The 15759-nt window shown below is 47.5% G+C and overlaps 1 protein-coding gene across 4 annotated transcripts in view; it reads left to right on the forward strand.

Moving 5' to 3' along the window:
- The window catches only part of Arhgef37 (Rho guanine nucleotide exchange factor 37), a 51848-nt gene that overhangs the window by 26074 nt on the left and 10015 nt on the right, over positions 1 to 15759 (forward strand). For all 4 annotated transcript variants that reach the window (XM_047556298.1, XM_047556297.1, XM_047556295.1 and 1 more), the window contains 6 exons: positions 6200 to 6399; positions 7831 to 7961; positions 8540 to 8644; positions 10688 to 10798; positions 11463 to 11792; positions 14112 to 14240. In XM_047556298.1, the coding sequence (XP_047412254.1) occupies positions 6200 to 6399; positions 7831 to 7961; positions 8540 to 8644; positions 10688 to 10798; positions 11463 to 11792; positions 14112 to 14240 (1006 nt within the window). The remainder of the gene's footprint in view (positions 1 to 6199; positions 6400 to 7830; positions 7962 to 8539; positions 8645 to 10687; positions 10799 to 11462; positions 11793 to 14111; positions 14241 to 15759) is intronic.

Genomic DNA, 15759 nt, shown 5'->3' on the forward strand with positions numbered 1-15759 from the left:
TGTCATTTAAAAACATCTCTCTTATTTTTATATCTCCCTTGGAGGCCTTTCTATTTCAACAGTTAACATTCATGGCACTTTGACCTCAGGCACTCTTCCTCCAGGTGGCTGAGGTGACTGTTCTCTGAAGGGACAGTTGGTTTGTTTCCATTCTTTTGATTTTGCAGAGGGAGCTACAATGTTTATTCACAAACCTAAGTCATTTTACTTGGGGCGAGTGTATTTGTACGTTTCCAGAAATGGAATTGGTAGTTCAAAGGAAATATGTGTGAATAATTTTGATAAACTTAAATTTCCTTCTGTAAAGGCAAGGTCAGTTTATATACCCCTCAACCACAGATTAGGTTGTCTGTTTACCCACAGCCTCTCCAGCAGAGCAGGGTATCAAACCTTAGGATATTTGTGCTAGGATGGGTAAAAATGGTGTTAGTATATTTGTAGACCCTGTCTGAAAAAATAAAAAAGGATCGGGGACATGAACCAAGAGATGGGTTCAATTCCTGGTACGAAAAATAAATAAAAATAAAAGTCAAAGAATTAATTAAAAAAAAAAAAAGAAAAAAAAAAAAAGGATTGAGGGTTTAGCTCTGTGGTAGAGTGCCCTGGGTTCAATTTCCAGTAAAGACAAAACAAAAAAGGTGATATCTTCCCTTAGGACAAACTCATCAAATAGAGGTAGTTGAAGGTCATTTTCTAGAAATCAGAGTAGTATAGGAAGTATAGAGTTTTTAAATTATTATTATTAATTCATTTTACTCATATATATCCCTTTTACACCCAAGAGAAAGGAAGTGTAGATTCAGGTCTTTGCAGATGTGATTATCCCATGGGGAACCTTCAGCCACCTCCCCTGCTCCTCTCTCGTCTCCCCCCCCCCCCCGCCCCCCCCCCCCCCCCCCCCCCCCCCCCCGTCTTTCCACCAAAGTCTCCTTCTCAAATATCCAGATCCTAGCTCCTCCCTGCCTCCAAAAAAAGTTCACTCATTTTCCCCTCATGGGTCTTACAAATGTAGGCTTTTGCAAGGATCACTAAATACGTTTCTGTAGGAATGAGGCCGAGGGAAGCGAGGTGCCAGCTGTGGGACAGAGGAAGCCTGGAGGCTGGTGAAGGGAAGCGCAGACCTTGTGGGAGCTGCTGCAGCACAGCCTGGGCATCGCTGCTATCAGGTAGCTTCTGCTAGATAACCGCCCCAAACACAGTGGCCGAGAACAGATGTTTATTTAGTTCACACTAGATATTAGGCTTATTAGCAGAGAAACCGGGCTTAGCCAGTGGTTCTTCTGGTCCTGGCTGAGCACCCCCATGAATCTACAGTCACCTGAGGTCAGCTTTGCTGATCTTGGATAGGCTCTCTCTTGTAACTGGGACATAAGAACCGACTTACCTCTGGTCCCCTGGACTCTCGCAGGCTGGCTTGTTCATGGGGTGGTCACAGGACTCTAGGGTAGGGGGACAGGCAAGGCCTGTGGGAGTCTTGTTGTCACTCAAATCAAGTCCCAAGGCCAGTCCAGGCTCAAGGGGTAAGGGACACATTCCCCTTCTTGGTGGGAGTGGCTTCAAAGTCAAGTTCAAAGGATTTTGGAAATCGGGAGGGAAACAGTTGCAGCCATTTTTGTAAACCATCTGCCTCTATAGCCATGAGGGACTGTGAGTCCCCTGTGGCCTGAGTCTCTGATTTCTCATGGATGCAACACCTCCCAGGAGTTGTGTGTTGGCATCTAGTTCAGATGTGCTAGAAGCACTGGGAGCCCTGTTGGCACCAAGGCTGCCGTTTGTCTCGTCCTCTACAGTCTAAGCTTTTCTCATAGGCCCTGGAACTGGGCTGCTGGTGGCGGATCTGGCAGCCCCCTTACCACGAAGGAGCGATTTCACATCTCAGAACCTAGTTTCCTTGTGGGGAAGGTGGGAGTAATAGCAGCACCTCCTGGAGCACAGACACAGGGCACACAAGTGACACTCGATAAGTACCAGCTACTCTAGTTATCTTGGCGAGGCGGGGATCGTATTTTCTCTGAGACCACACTGGTTTTCAACTCTATCAGTCCCAGTGCCCCCTTTTTGTGACAAATATTAAATGCATTTATTATCATGAGATCCTGAAAAAAAAATCTTATTTATATACATAACTGTAAAAAAAAAATCAATATAATGACTTAACTGTAATACAGAGGAGAAATAAAAGGAAAATAATTGCTAATGAAAGAATACATATTTCAGTGTGTATATATTCAGGCACGGTGACACTAAAAGATATAATGAAGCAATCAAATGGTGCATCTACTTAATAAGGTTGGATTTAAGAAAAGAGCAGTCTGGAGCAGTTCTGTTGAAGGAGCACAGGAAAATGAAGGAGCAGAGACAGCATGTGCCCTCCGGCAGCAACTAGCAGTGAAAACAACTGTGACTTCCTTGCATACCATAAGAAAAAGAGGCAAAGAACATCATGGAAGCACATGAAACAGGACCCCCTGGGGAGGCAGAGAAAATGAGCCAGGGGGATATTCTTGCACATGACCTGAATCTTACGTATAAAAGGAAGTGGCTGGTAATTTCCAGTGTTATACTATGTGACTGGATACAGTCCAGGTGTCACAAGCATATTTTGGTTTTTGAAATCACAGCAAGTTTCAAGGCTTGTGTTCAGGCTCTGGATGTTCAGAGGGACATGTGAAATGAGGAGCTATTCTCGGCAGTGCCAGCCTGTGCATGCAAGACATCCAGGTGCCTGGTCCCTGCCCAATAAATGCCTGTATCCCCAGGCCTGCAAGTGTACAAACTGCCCTCAGTAAGAACGTCTGGGTGTGCCAGTAATGAAGTTCTTCCTGTCAGAGTGACTTTTGGTCTCCTCCCTCTTAAAACAATGGTCTTGGCTCTCTTGTTTTTATGACCACAGGATACTTCCCTGAGCTTGGCCAACTAGAATCACACCTGCCAAAAACAGTCCTTTCTCAGTCTGTCAGGATAGATGGTACCTCTAATTAGGAATCTTTTCTAATTTTGCATCTTTTAGATTCCAAAATGCATGCTGCCCTCTACCCTTTATTTGGGTGAGAAAGCAGGGTGTTCCAGTTATACTTTTCCACCCACCGTGGTGCTGTTAAGTGGGGGAACCCAGGGCCTCATGCATGCTAGACAAGTACTCTGCCACTGAGCTACACCCCCAGCCCTTTCCTGTCTTTTAAGGCAGAATTTCCCCTGGAGAAGTCAAAGGGACCACAGACTCGCCTCTGTGACCGGAGGAAGCTCTCCATTAGGTAGGGCTGCCCTGGAGGCTCTTTGTAGAGGTGGACTAAGTGTGGCAGCAAGCACCCAAGTTCCAGAATGATGGCTGAGGCAGCAGAGAAAGCAAATAACCTGCTTCATTTTCCTTTATCTGCTAATTGTGTTTGTTTCGAACATAAAAGTAATATGTACTCTTTGCGTATGCTAGGTGCGTGCTCTCCAAGAGGAGCCACCGCTTCAGCTTAATATGTACTCTTTGAAAAAACGAGACCATACACAGATATATAAAGTAAGAAGTAAAAGTCCATTCTCCCTTCATCTCCCAGTAGTGAACATTTTCCATTCAAATTTTCTTCTTTATATTTTACAAACAAATGGATAGATAGACAGGCAGAATGTTTAAAAGACTCCTACACATTCTGTCCTAGAACTTTCTTTTTCACTGAATCATAGCCATGAATATCTTTTTACAACAGTGTGGATAGTTCTCCCATGTTCTTTTTTATGACTGCACAGAGTTCCTTCCAGGACTGCCTTTAGATTCTGGTTTATTCAGTCATTCTCTTGTTGATGGATTTTGGGTTGTTTCCAGTTGTTTGCAACCACAGAGTTGCTGAGTAACTTCTACTTTTACCTTGGTTTGCTTCAACCAGTATTTCTGTGGGTGGATTTCTAGGCTGGGGTTGATGGAGCAAAGGGTTTGTACATTTCACAAATTGCCCAGGGGATGGCCCACAAGAGATTGTAAAAAGCCCTGTTTCCTCACACTCACCCAGCTCTGCATATTAATTTTCAGGTTTTTTTTTTTTTCCTATCTGAAAGGCTATATAAAATTTTCTCCCCTAGGCATAGTGACGCATGCTTGTAAACCCAGCTACTGGGGGTGAGGGGGAGGCTGAGGCAGGAGGATTGCAAGTTTGAGGCCAGCCTGGGCAACTTAGAGACCCCATCTCAAAATAAAATTTTAAAAAGGACTCAGGGTATAACTTAGTGGTACAGTGGCTACCTAACACCTATGAGGCCATATATGCAGTCCCCATACAGTCAAATTAAAAACAGCATAATAAAACAAATTCTCTTCAGGTTACCTTAGAAAAGCTGTAAATGTGAATGGCTGCCAGCATTCTGTAGTAACACCATGATGATTGTGAGGAAGGGATGGGATCATCTCTTGAGGACCCCTCGCCCTCTGATTTGCAAGGTGGCAGTTGTCCCCAGGAGGCAATTGGCTCTCTCCCATGGAAAGCAAGCCCAGAGGATGGAGCTTTGCAAATATCTGCCAACTGTTTCCACCTCCACTGCCCACAGTTAGCCAAGCTCCAGGACACCCTTGGTGAGAGCAGATGGACAGTGTAGGCAGTCCTGACAGGTAATCCCACCCTGCCTCCCCACCCCTGCAGCCTCCGAGGGGGCTCCCACCTGCTCTGTCTATTCTTAGCCTCATGGATGATCTTTCCTGGACCTTTGGTCTGGAGACTTTTCCTTGAGAAGAACAAGAGACAGGGGCTCCATGAAGGAGGGGCCAGAGGATGGTCCTGAGTAGCCCTCGTGAGTCATCTTGGAGGAGGTACGCTTGGACAGCTGAGGTTTGGAACTCGGGGCATTCCCTGGCTGCTGGCTGTGATCAAGGAAAGCTCGGAGCCCCTCCCCAGCTGCTCTGAGACCTGATGAACTTCTAGATGTCACCCAGCCATCAGCAATGCATTGGCACCATGAGGTGTTCCTTTTGTTTTATTTTACTTTGTACACACACACACACACACACACACACATACACACATATGTGAAATATATTTATAACTAAAAATACATACATATTTTTAGTTGTAGATGGACACAATACCTTTATTTTATTTATTTATTTTTTATGTGATGCCAAGGATTGAATCCATTGCCTCACATGTTAGGTAGTGCTCTATTACTGAGTCCTAGCCCCAGCCCCTTGTTTTACTTTTTTTAAAAATAAAAAATTTTAAATCTATATAAAAATAGGACAATGTAATGAGCATTCACATGCCCACCACCTAAAAGGAGCAAAATCTAATATTGTGCTTCTTGGTTCATCTTTTTTTTTTTTTTTTTTTTTTTGGTACCAGGGATTGAACTCAGAGGCAACCACTGAGCCACATCCCCAGCCCTATTTTGTATTTTATTTAGAGACAGGGTCTCACCGAGTTGCTTAGTGCCTCGCCATTGCTGAGGCTGGCTTTGAACTCGCAATCCTCCCGTCTCAGCCTCCCGAGCCGCTGGGATTACAGGCGTGCACCACCATGCCTGGCTTCATCTATTTTTACACTAAACTATTTAAAGGATGTTACAGATTTTACGACTTTTTGCTCCTTTCTACTTAAATGCAAAGCTAAAAATTAAGTTCCTTTTATTGTAACCCCCTCCCTTTTTTAAGCAGCAGACCATTTTATTTAGTGAAATATAGTGTAGAAACCAACAAAGAATCGTTCTTAAGACGTATCCAAGTAGAGATGCCAAGCAGGCATCTGGCTGTGGGGACAGAGGCAGAGATGTGGGTTTGGGATGTATTTAAGGCTATAGGAACAGAGGAGGTCACTAAGGGAGAGTGGGGGAGAGGAGGCCCAGGACACTCCAGCAATGGAGAGTGGGGGAGAGGCCAGCAGAGGAGGCTGAGTGTCCTGAGGAAGGGGAGAAATGGGACTGAGGGTGTCTTTGGGGAAAGCAGAATGCGTTTCAAGTACGAGGGAATGGTCAGCTGCATCTGCTGCCGAGAGGCTGAGGAAACTGAGGGCAGAGGATGGACCACTGGATTCGGTCCAGATGAGAGAGCAAGGCCCAGGACTGGCACCTCCCACCTCACATCTAGACCTCACAAGTTACAGATGAGGACCCTGAAGCCCACAGGGGAGAGTAACTTGCCTGATATCGCAGAGCTGGGCCTACAGCCAGGTCCCTTGGCTCCCTGAAGGGTGGGCGCTACCTGCCTAATACCAGTCTTCTCCCTCAGGCCACAAGCGGGACCTTCAGGCCTCAGTTTCTTACTGGTAATTCCTCTGCAGAGGATTACCAGGTACCCACTGCTGCTGCAGAGAATCCTGGAGAATACACGCCCTGATGCCAGTGCCTACCCCGTCCTACAGAGGGCTGCCTCTGCCCTCCAGGATGTGAATGCCAACATCAACGAGCACAGGATGCGCAAGGAAGTGGGTAAGGACTTGGAGCACCTGGGGGTCCGTCAGTGAGAATGCTTCTGGTTGCAGGAACAAAAAGAAACAACTCATCTCAAACTGGCCTCACCAGTAAAGGGCATGTATAGCTTGTATAAATTCAAAAGTAATGTGGGCTTTAGGTAGGGTTTGACCCAAGTAGTAGCTCCATTTACCTTTAATGCTCTTGCCTCTGCTCTTCACTGTGTATCAGCTTCATCTTCAGGCTGGTTTCCCTCAGAGTAGAAAGTGCTGTTATTGTTCCAAGACTCACATCTGCATACCTTACCCTCTGGGATAAAACAAAGTTTTTCTCCCTTAGCCATAAAAATTAAATTAGAACTTCATTCTGATAAGACCCAGTTGGGCCACAGGCTCACTATGAACCAATTACCATGGTTAGGAAAATACTATGAACTGATTGGTTCATAGGGTATGTGCCCTTCTTTGAACTCATCCCTATTATCAGGAGGATGGGTTTGTATGGCTTGGTTTACATCAGTCAGCAGCCACTCCTTGAGCCAAAGTGAGATCAACCTGTCCAAACCACATGGCTGCCACTCTGTGGAGAAGAAATGAATAAATGAATTAAAGAGTTAAATAGATTAGGGGGCAGAGGTGGGAGGAATTTCTACCTCTCAGCTTATTGCAATAGAAAGGTTTGGAAAAGAAACAGTGTCCCAAGTATAGAGAAATTCAGCTGCACACTGAGTATTTAGCGAATACTTCCTTTTATAATAATTATTATTTTAATTTCATAAAAATGCATGGGGTACAGTGAAATAATTTAATATGCATATATAATGTGTGAAGATCAAATTGGGAATGATAGCTGTTTTGTAAGAGTTAACCATGCAGATTTTCCCTTCATTATCTTCTTTGATCCCGGCACTGACCCCTGAGGTAGGCCCTGCTGGCCCCATTTCACAGTTGGGTAAGATGAGCACTTACCTCCTCTGCTCCTGATCACAGATGTGACACCATGCTGCACAGCATTTGACAGCTTTGCATGTCCTCCCCACTTGCTTCTCCATCCAGGTGCAGAGGTCACAGAGGAGCAGGAAGCCTGAGTCAGGGGTGGGCATGTGGCTTCCAGCTGGGGGCCCAGGTAATCGCCTCTTACTGGGTTCTTTTTTTAGGATGTCCCTTTGTACCTGCTTTCTTAGGTGATCTTCCCAGCAATCCCAAGAGGTGGCCAGCCTCATTTTACAGATGAGGAAACCGAGGCCTGAAGGAGTGGTAACTTGCCAAAGGCAAGCAAAGTCCAGCTCTTCATCCAGGGCTCATGGCAGGGACTGAGGACCTGGGCACAGCTTTCCCTGCATGACTTTCTGGGTTGGCGAATGTGACCCCAGCCAGGCACATCAGGGATGCTTGCTCTCCTGGGTCAGCCAGAATCACCTGAGGCCTGCCTTCTTCTCTGTCGGTACAGCCTCCAAGTACACCAGAGTGGAGCCGCTGAGCCTCCGGGAGCGGCTGGCCCGCATCAACACGCACACCCTCTCCAAGAAGACTACCCGGCTGAGCCAGCTGCTGAAGCAGGAAGCAGGACTGGTGTCCAGGGTGAGCATGGGCAGGGAGGGACAGTCATCCCTGTGCAGTGGGTGGACGAGAGGCTTAAGCTCCTTTTGGAAGCGAAGCAGCTGAGACTGAGATTGAGGTGCCCAGAAGAGCTACCTCTGCCTGATTCTGAAGAGCCAGTGTAGGACTCCTCTTTGTCAGGGAACTTGTCACAGATAGGAGAGCTAGGCTTTGGGTCTTGACAAAGATCCAGCCTCAAATAGCTACCAGTAGCTATTTGAACCAACATTATTTGATTTACATAATGAAGTAGGTGTTTTTATTGTCCCTGTTTTGCAAATGAGAAAGCAGGCTCAGAGAGGGTAAAACACTTGCCCATGGTCACACAGCTAGGAAGCTAATGAACCAACTCAAACTTCTGTGTCTGATTCTATGGTGCAGAGGCAAAACTATTGAGTTGCACTGCCTTTTAACAGTTCCATTCAGCTTTGGGGCTGCAGGAACCTGATGTGGTTGGTGGGTCTGTGGAAGATGGTTCCCAGTGAGGACATGGGACAAGGGAGCTAGTCATACACTGCCCCCATGTGGCTCTTCTCAGCCCTCACATGCGTAACTTTCAGACAGAAGACAAAGAATTTGATGACCTAGAGGAGAGGTTCCAATGGGTGTCCCTGTGTGTCACCGAGCTGAAGAACAATGTGGCTGCTTACCTGGATAATCTGGAGGTGAGGACCCTGCAGGATTAATAACAGATGTGTCTGACTGGCGGGAGCACAGGCAGGCACCTCAGCCAAGGACCAGCTAGCCCTGGGGCATCTCTCACTGGGCAGGGTCAGAGTTCAGTGGGATCCAAGCAAGCCCAGAGAGACCAGTACCTGGATCAAGGGAGAGAAACTCCAGAGCAGATAGCGGACAGGCAGGTAGCACTATTGAGTGCAGAGCAGGGAAGCAATAGGACCCAGCAGAAGCCTGACATCCAACAGTCTGCCTATGAGACATTTTCAGTAGACTTAAATATTGAAAATTTGGAGGCTGAAATTTTGAAATTTGGAGGCTGAGGCTTGGCGTGGTGGCGCATGCCAGTAATCCCAGTGACTTGGGAGGCTGAAGCAGGAGGATTGCGAGTTCAAAACCAGCCTTGGCAACTTAGCGAAACCCTAAGCAATTTAGTGAGGCTCTGTCTCAAAATAAAAAGGGTTGGGAATGTGGCTCAGTGGTTAAGCACCCCTGGGTTCAATCCCCGGTACCCTCTCTCCCAAATATTAAGGAAATTTGGAGGCTGAATGAATGAATGAATGATCTAAAGGAACAGCTGCTACTTGGCTCTGGCTGACGGTTGTTGTGCAGGAATGTGGGCCCAGTGTGGCCAGCTCTTCTGATTTTAAGGGAAAAATACCCTGGAAATCCTGACATGTCTATGTAAGCAACTAATTAAATAAAATTTTAAATGTTCTGCAGCAAATGTGTCTTTTTGAACCAAATTCAGCCTGCAGGGCCACTGGTTGCATGCCACCCAGAATGTCACTTTTCTTGGCCAACATGCCCTTTTCCTGTCACTGGTGGTGACTCATTCTGTCTGCATGGCCCCCTTGGCAGTGGTTACCTCAGTTCCATCCATTGGCACAGATGAGCTTGGTCAGGGGTGATAATGGGCTCAGTGGATAATGGGATTTGGGGTGGCCTTATTGGAAGTCTGGGTCCACACTCCTCTTTGTGGGGGTCAGATGCCCCTGCAGGCTCATGCTCCATCTAGAGTCCCTAGTGCAAGGATCTGAGCGGTTAGGATCCTATCCTATCACAGTGAGGCCAAAGGAGCAGGCGCTTACAAGCAGGTCAAGAAAGAGGAGGAAGGGACCTGCAGGTATTGAGAGAGACCAGAGGGATGTTTGGCAGCAGAATGAAATTTGGAAGCATCCAAGCTGTGTTTGCTTAGATGTGGGCCTTACACAGCTTATGTGACAGATGCAGTGCTGACACCGAATGCCATAGTGAGAAAGGGCTTCTGTCTTTTACCCTCCTAAGGAGTCAAGGAGAAGCCTCTGGGTTGATCCATCTTTTTTTTTTTTTTTGGTCAGGGGAGTTACTGAGGATCTAACCCAGAGGGCACTTTCCACTGAGTTACCTTTTTTATTTTTTATTTTGAGACAGGGTCTTGCTAATTGCTTTAGGGCCTCCATAAGTTTCTGAGACTGGCCTTGAACTTGCAATCCTTCCACCTCAGCCTCTAGAGTCGCTGGGATTACAGGTGTGCATGCCACCACACCCAGTGGTGCTGGTCCATCTTTAACAAGTGTGGAACAAGTCAGAAGTTCAGGGGTCTTCAGCAGGCAAGAGTATCCAGGTGAATTTATTAACATTGTTTTATTTTTATATTCATGTGTCTATGACAGTTATTACTGTTTTTCCCTTTGTGGTAGCATCATAGTATTTTTTAATGCATTGATTTAAATAGGAATAAATAGTTGGAAAAGTATTAATAGAAATACGCAGAATGTAGACATGGGATGAAAATCACAGGTGGTTTGCAAACGCATGAAGTTGGAAAGTGCTGGCAGGGGGAAAAAGATGTTGACTCAGTCTCAGGAGGAATTCGTAATCACCCAAGATGTGCAGGGATAGAACAGGCTGTGCGCCTGCTTGTCGTGGGAGTGGGGGTGGGGGATGCAGAGGGCCTGGACTACTCTTCCGGAGCTTGGCTGCGGGGGATTCAGGCGGAAGATGACCGTGATAAGCCATGACTGCATGTCTCCTGTTGACCCTGGGCACAGGCTTTCCTCCGCTTCCGGCCGCATGAATGCGATCTGGACATCCCTGGAGGGTCTGTGGAGCAGTACAGCAACCTGGCCAGAGACCTTCAACGCGAGGCCTTCCTGGAGTTTGTGAGTGGTACTTTTCTCCTTTCTTTGTGAGGCAGGTAGCAGAGCCTATAAGGATGATATTTAGAAGTCAGGCACTTTACACAATTGCCACATCCATAACTGCTCTGGTCAGCAGGGTAGGGATTACTATTAGTGCATTTTCTGATAAAAATAGCCCCAGCTAATGTTTATTGAGCCTCACTCTCTGCTAGGCACTGTGCCAAGCCCTTTACATTCTGTACCTCATGAACTTCTCAGCACATGCTTTTGGGGGTGATACTATTAATAGTTCCATTCTGCAGATGGGAGCTTGAGTCTCCAAGGATGTGACCTCTTGGGTTTTTTTATACAGATGGTCAGTAGTGTGCTGGGGTCTGAGTCTCAAAGACTGTCCTCTTGACTATAACCCTATGAAAACATCTTTTTCAAGGTCTTTGCACAATGATGATACTAAAGTGACATAAAATGGGTACCTCTTCTGTGCCAGGCACTCTGGTAAGCTCATTACCAGCCATCCCTGTGTTTCAGACCGAGGCCTGGAGAGATGAGATAACGTGTTACAGGCCAGAGCCACTTGGTGGAGTGGGGACTGGAGACCAAGCCTGCCTGCCTCCAGAGCCCCTTCTCCCAACCCCTGCTCCCAGCCGCCTCCCTTCCCATCTCCCAAGCTCTTCTCTCTCCACAGAAGCAGCGGCTGGAAAGCCTGGTGTGGAGGCCACTGTGCAGCTTGGCCAAAGCCCTGGTTGGCCCTCAGAACTTGATCAAGAAGCGTCTGGATAAACTACTGGACTTTGAGCGGGTAGAAGAGAAGCTGCTGGAAGTGGGCAGTGTGACCTACGAGGAGGAGGCGGCCCGGCACACCTACCAGGCACTCAACTCCCTGCTGGTGGCCGAGCTCCCGCAGTTTAACCAACTGGTTATGCAGTGGCTGGGCCAGATCCTGCGCACATTTGTGGCCCTCCAGAAGGACCTTGCAGAGCAAGTGCTGCAGAGAGCAGAAGGCTGTGTGGCCCAGGTAAGGCCACTGGACTCGGCACCTCTGGGGCATAGCCAGGCAAGGCCCTGCCCCGTCAGCCAGTTGATAGTGGGGGTGCCATGGAAAGAGGTCGGACCTTCCAAACAGGCTGTCGGGTGCCTAGGAGAGGCAGCCGAGACTTGCTAGATCTCTCTCATGCCTGTTCTCCCTCCTTAATGTAGTCAGACCATGAAAGCAAGGAAAGTCTGCAACTCCAGATCATCCCAGGTTCTGGGACTCAAGCAGACAAAGCTTTGTTGGGAAAATAGAAGACTTGGGACCCATCCCTAGGTGACAGAAACAGAAGGTCCCTTCTACATAGTCAGGAGTAAATGTCTCAAACTGGTGCTACTGCTAAAACTTTTAGCAGCCACCTCCTGGAGACCTCTTGTTATGTGCCTGATTGGAGCACTTTCCATGCATGATCTCATTTAATCCTCACAACAGCCTCAAAGAGGAGGTAGTATTATTATTAGCTTCCTTTTTAAATTAAAGAAACCAAGGCCCAGAGAAGTTAAGTAGCTCACCCAAGCCACACAGGTAATGAACCCTGGTGGTTTTGTTCCAGAACCTGGTCTCTGAACATGGTGCTCAGCTTGTACAGGAGCTCTCAGCTGAAAGCATAAATAGATTCCAGAGAGGTCTGCACAAACCTCAAAATGCAAACTTTCAGTTTAAAATGTTGAGGACTGGAGTTGGTACAGAAAGGAGCACCCAGCTGCTTGCACATCTTGCTCTGTGTTAACTTAATTTGAGCTGAATGGCACTCAGGCCAGACCTTGGGCACAATTGCAGTGTTCCTCATGTGACCTCTGTCTCCTGTCTTTCTTGTTACCCTTCTCAGCTTTCCCCATCCAATCCCTTCCATTAAAATTCCCCTGAGATTTGCTACCTCCTCCTCCTCCAACCCAGAGCCCCATTCTGCCTGTGGCCCTCCCTCCAGCACACTGTTTCTGAGTGTGACCACGTTCCCTTTGCCTGGACTCCACCTCAGTCTTGAAGTCCCCTCCATCGTCCCCCGGGCTGTTCACAGAGCCTGGCACACAGTGCGGATGAATGAGTCTTTCCACGAAGCTCTCAGAATTGCTCATCCCCAGGTGGGAGACTCTATCCCCCCATCCTTTCTACTCTGCAGCCTTTAGGATGTTCGCTACCCCGGAGTCTGCCTCCTACAGAAAGGCAGAGGCTGTTCCTCCTCAGGGGGGCTTGCCCCATGGCTTTTTCCTCTTTTTGCCCCTCTCAGCATTTAGCACTGAGTTCTGTCTGAGTCTCCCTTTTTGAATTGAGTTAGGCCTGAGCTGTCTGCAGAAAGAAGCATTTCTCTTCCCCACAGCAGAGGCGTAAATCTGGCTAGGTGATCTTTTCATGCTCCTCTGGCCCTCTGCACCCCCTGGCGTGGAGTCTGGGATGTGCAAGACTGGGCAGTGGTTGGGACCTGTAGGGGGAGGGCAAGTTTGTGACAGCAGAAAGGAAGTGCCTTTTCTGATTGATCCTGAACCAAAGACTGTTGGGGCCTGCCAGGGGTTGCTGCCAGCCTGCCTTATCTGTGTCCAGGGGTTCCTTCCCTGTGGCAGCTAGGAAAGGCCTGCATAGCACAATCCTCCATCTTTTCACAGTCTGTGGAAGAAAGGCTGGAGGTCAAATGAAGAGTAATGAGCAACCGCTCGGAGAGTTGACTGTGTCCCTGTTAGCTGTGGGGCCTTATGCACTCCTAACTTGTCTGATGGGAATGCAGAGATCCCTAATGGGGTCAGGGTCTCCGGACAGAGTGTTACTCAGAACTCCTTGTGTTACAAATAACATAACCCCAAACCAAACCAGCCTGGGGAGCATGAAGAATGTATTGATTTGCACAAGCAGAGGCCCAGGAGGGGCCCAGGCTCAGGCCATGCTGGACTAATAATGCTGTCAGGGCTGTTTCCCCTCTCCAGGTGGGCTTTGTTTTCAGGCAGGGGTTTTTTTTTTTTCTTTTCTCTGCATGGTGGGAGAGGTGGCTAGGAAGACTTCCAGGCTTAGAAAATCCAACGGAAGAGTGACCACACACGTCCTTTACTTACTGAGTCTGATGAGAGGGTCCGATTGACTTTGCCTCGTCCTTTGTCAGCCATTGGACCAATCACTGTGGCTAGGAGGAAGGGTGCCAGGACCACCAGTCCTATGGCTGGAGCACCATGCCAGGCAGTAGCGCCTGCCCTACAGAGGGAGACTTTCTTAAAGGTGACCAGGACAAAAAGGCCTGGGGTTAGAGTGTGGGTGGCCAGGGGCTTCTTGCCCCCCTGTCCTGCAGCAGGCTCTCTTGACAGTGTCTGTCCCACTCAGCTGCCCCACCACCACCTCTCTGAGCCAGCCTTCAGGAAGCTGGTGGAAGACACACTAGGCCAGACCGGTAACCAGCTTCACGTCTATCGAGAGAACTTTGAGAAAGTGCTGCCACCTCCCACTGCCCAGGTAGGTGTCCCTCCCCACTAAAGACTCTCTAGTTCTTCACCTGCCACTGGGGGAGGAGGCTCAATTCCTTTTATCCCCTTTTCTTTCCATTTCCCCCCTCCCAGTATTTTCTGTTACTCACGGAACTATTTTCTCTTCTCTCCTTTCTCTTTGTGAAATATGACTGGGTGGACACATCCCCCCAACACAGATCTCCTCTTCTTGGCAATGAGCATAGGGACAGCATAGGACTCGGGGGTCAAGAATAAGAAAACCAACATGTTAATATGGAGTGAAATTAGATAAAAGGAAGGGAAGTGGTGATGGCATCCCAAACCTGGAGCTTCCTCAAAAATTTCATCAAAATGGATCCTTTTCCCTGACTCTTTTCTGATACCAGCTCAAAACCAACATTTGAAATGAGTAAAAAGTTTGAATAGAAAGTCATTTAAATTTTATTTTTTAAAAAAATATTTTTAGTTGTAGAGGGACACATACCTTTATTTTATTTATTTATATGTGGGCCTGAAGATCAACCCCAGCCCTAAATTTTCTTTTTGATATAGTAGTTTTAAATGGCAAAGGACACTATGTTATTTCTATAATGGTTTACAGAGCTTTGACTGACCAAAGGTTGTTTATTTTTTTAAAAATATTTTTAAGTTGTAGATAGACATAATACCTTTATTTTATTTATTTATCATTATGTGGCACTGAGGATTGAACCCAAGGCCTCACATGTACTAGGCAAGCGCTCTACCACTAAGCCACAACCCCAGTCCAAGGCTGTTGGTTTTTGTTTGTTTGTTTGTTTGTTTGTTTTTTAAGTGATCTACTCTAAAATATAAGTAAAGGGTGTCTTCCAGTCCATCTGAGGAATACGCGCAGGTGGTCCATGTTTCAAATCACTGGTCATCTGTGGGGGAGGAGACTTCCAGAGCATGACAAAGCCTGGACTTGAGAACACAACCTGTGTTGAGTCACAGGTGACATGTGACTGGGGGATTGAGATGGCACCAAGATGCCCCATGAGGGAGAGGAGGCCCAGGGACAGAGAGAGGGATGAGTAAGGGCCAGCAGAGCCAGGCAGATAAAGTGGCCTTCACACCTGGTCAGAGGGCAGAGGGCGGCAGGGACTAACTTCTGCCTCAAGTCAGGAGGCTGACTCCTTGTCCACAGCTGTCCCCAGCTGTCCCCACCTCCCACCCCACAGCAAGGGCAGCCTACCACCCTCAGGTCAGAGGTCTCATGGGGATGGACCCCGAACTTGGGGAAAAGGGAGGGGGACAGAAAATACAGAACAGTAGCCATTCAAACTTGTCCAGACAACCTCTTAAAACAAATTAAAATAACAATTTTCTTACTAGAGAAGCAGTCTATCCTTATTGTTGAAAAATTAGGAGACACAGGAAAAACTAAAAAGAAGGAACACATGGAAATATCTGTAATTCCAGTGTGTGTTGTAAGTTGGTAGAAAGAGACGCACCTGTCCCAGCCTCCCACCCCACCACCCACATAGAGCCCTCCGAACTCCTGGCTG

The sequence above is a fragment of the Sciurus carolinensis genome, chromosome 6 (assembly GCF_902686445.1).
Source record: "Sciurus carolinensis chromosome 6, mSciCar1.2, whole genome shotgun sequence".
In the NCBI taxonomy this organism is placed as follows: Eukaryota; Metazoa; Chordata; class Mammalia; order Rodentia; family Sciuridae; genus Sciurus; species Sciurus carolinensis.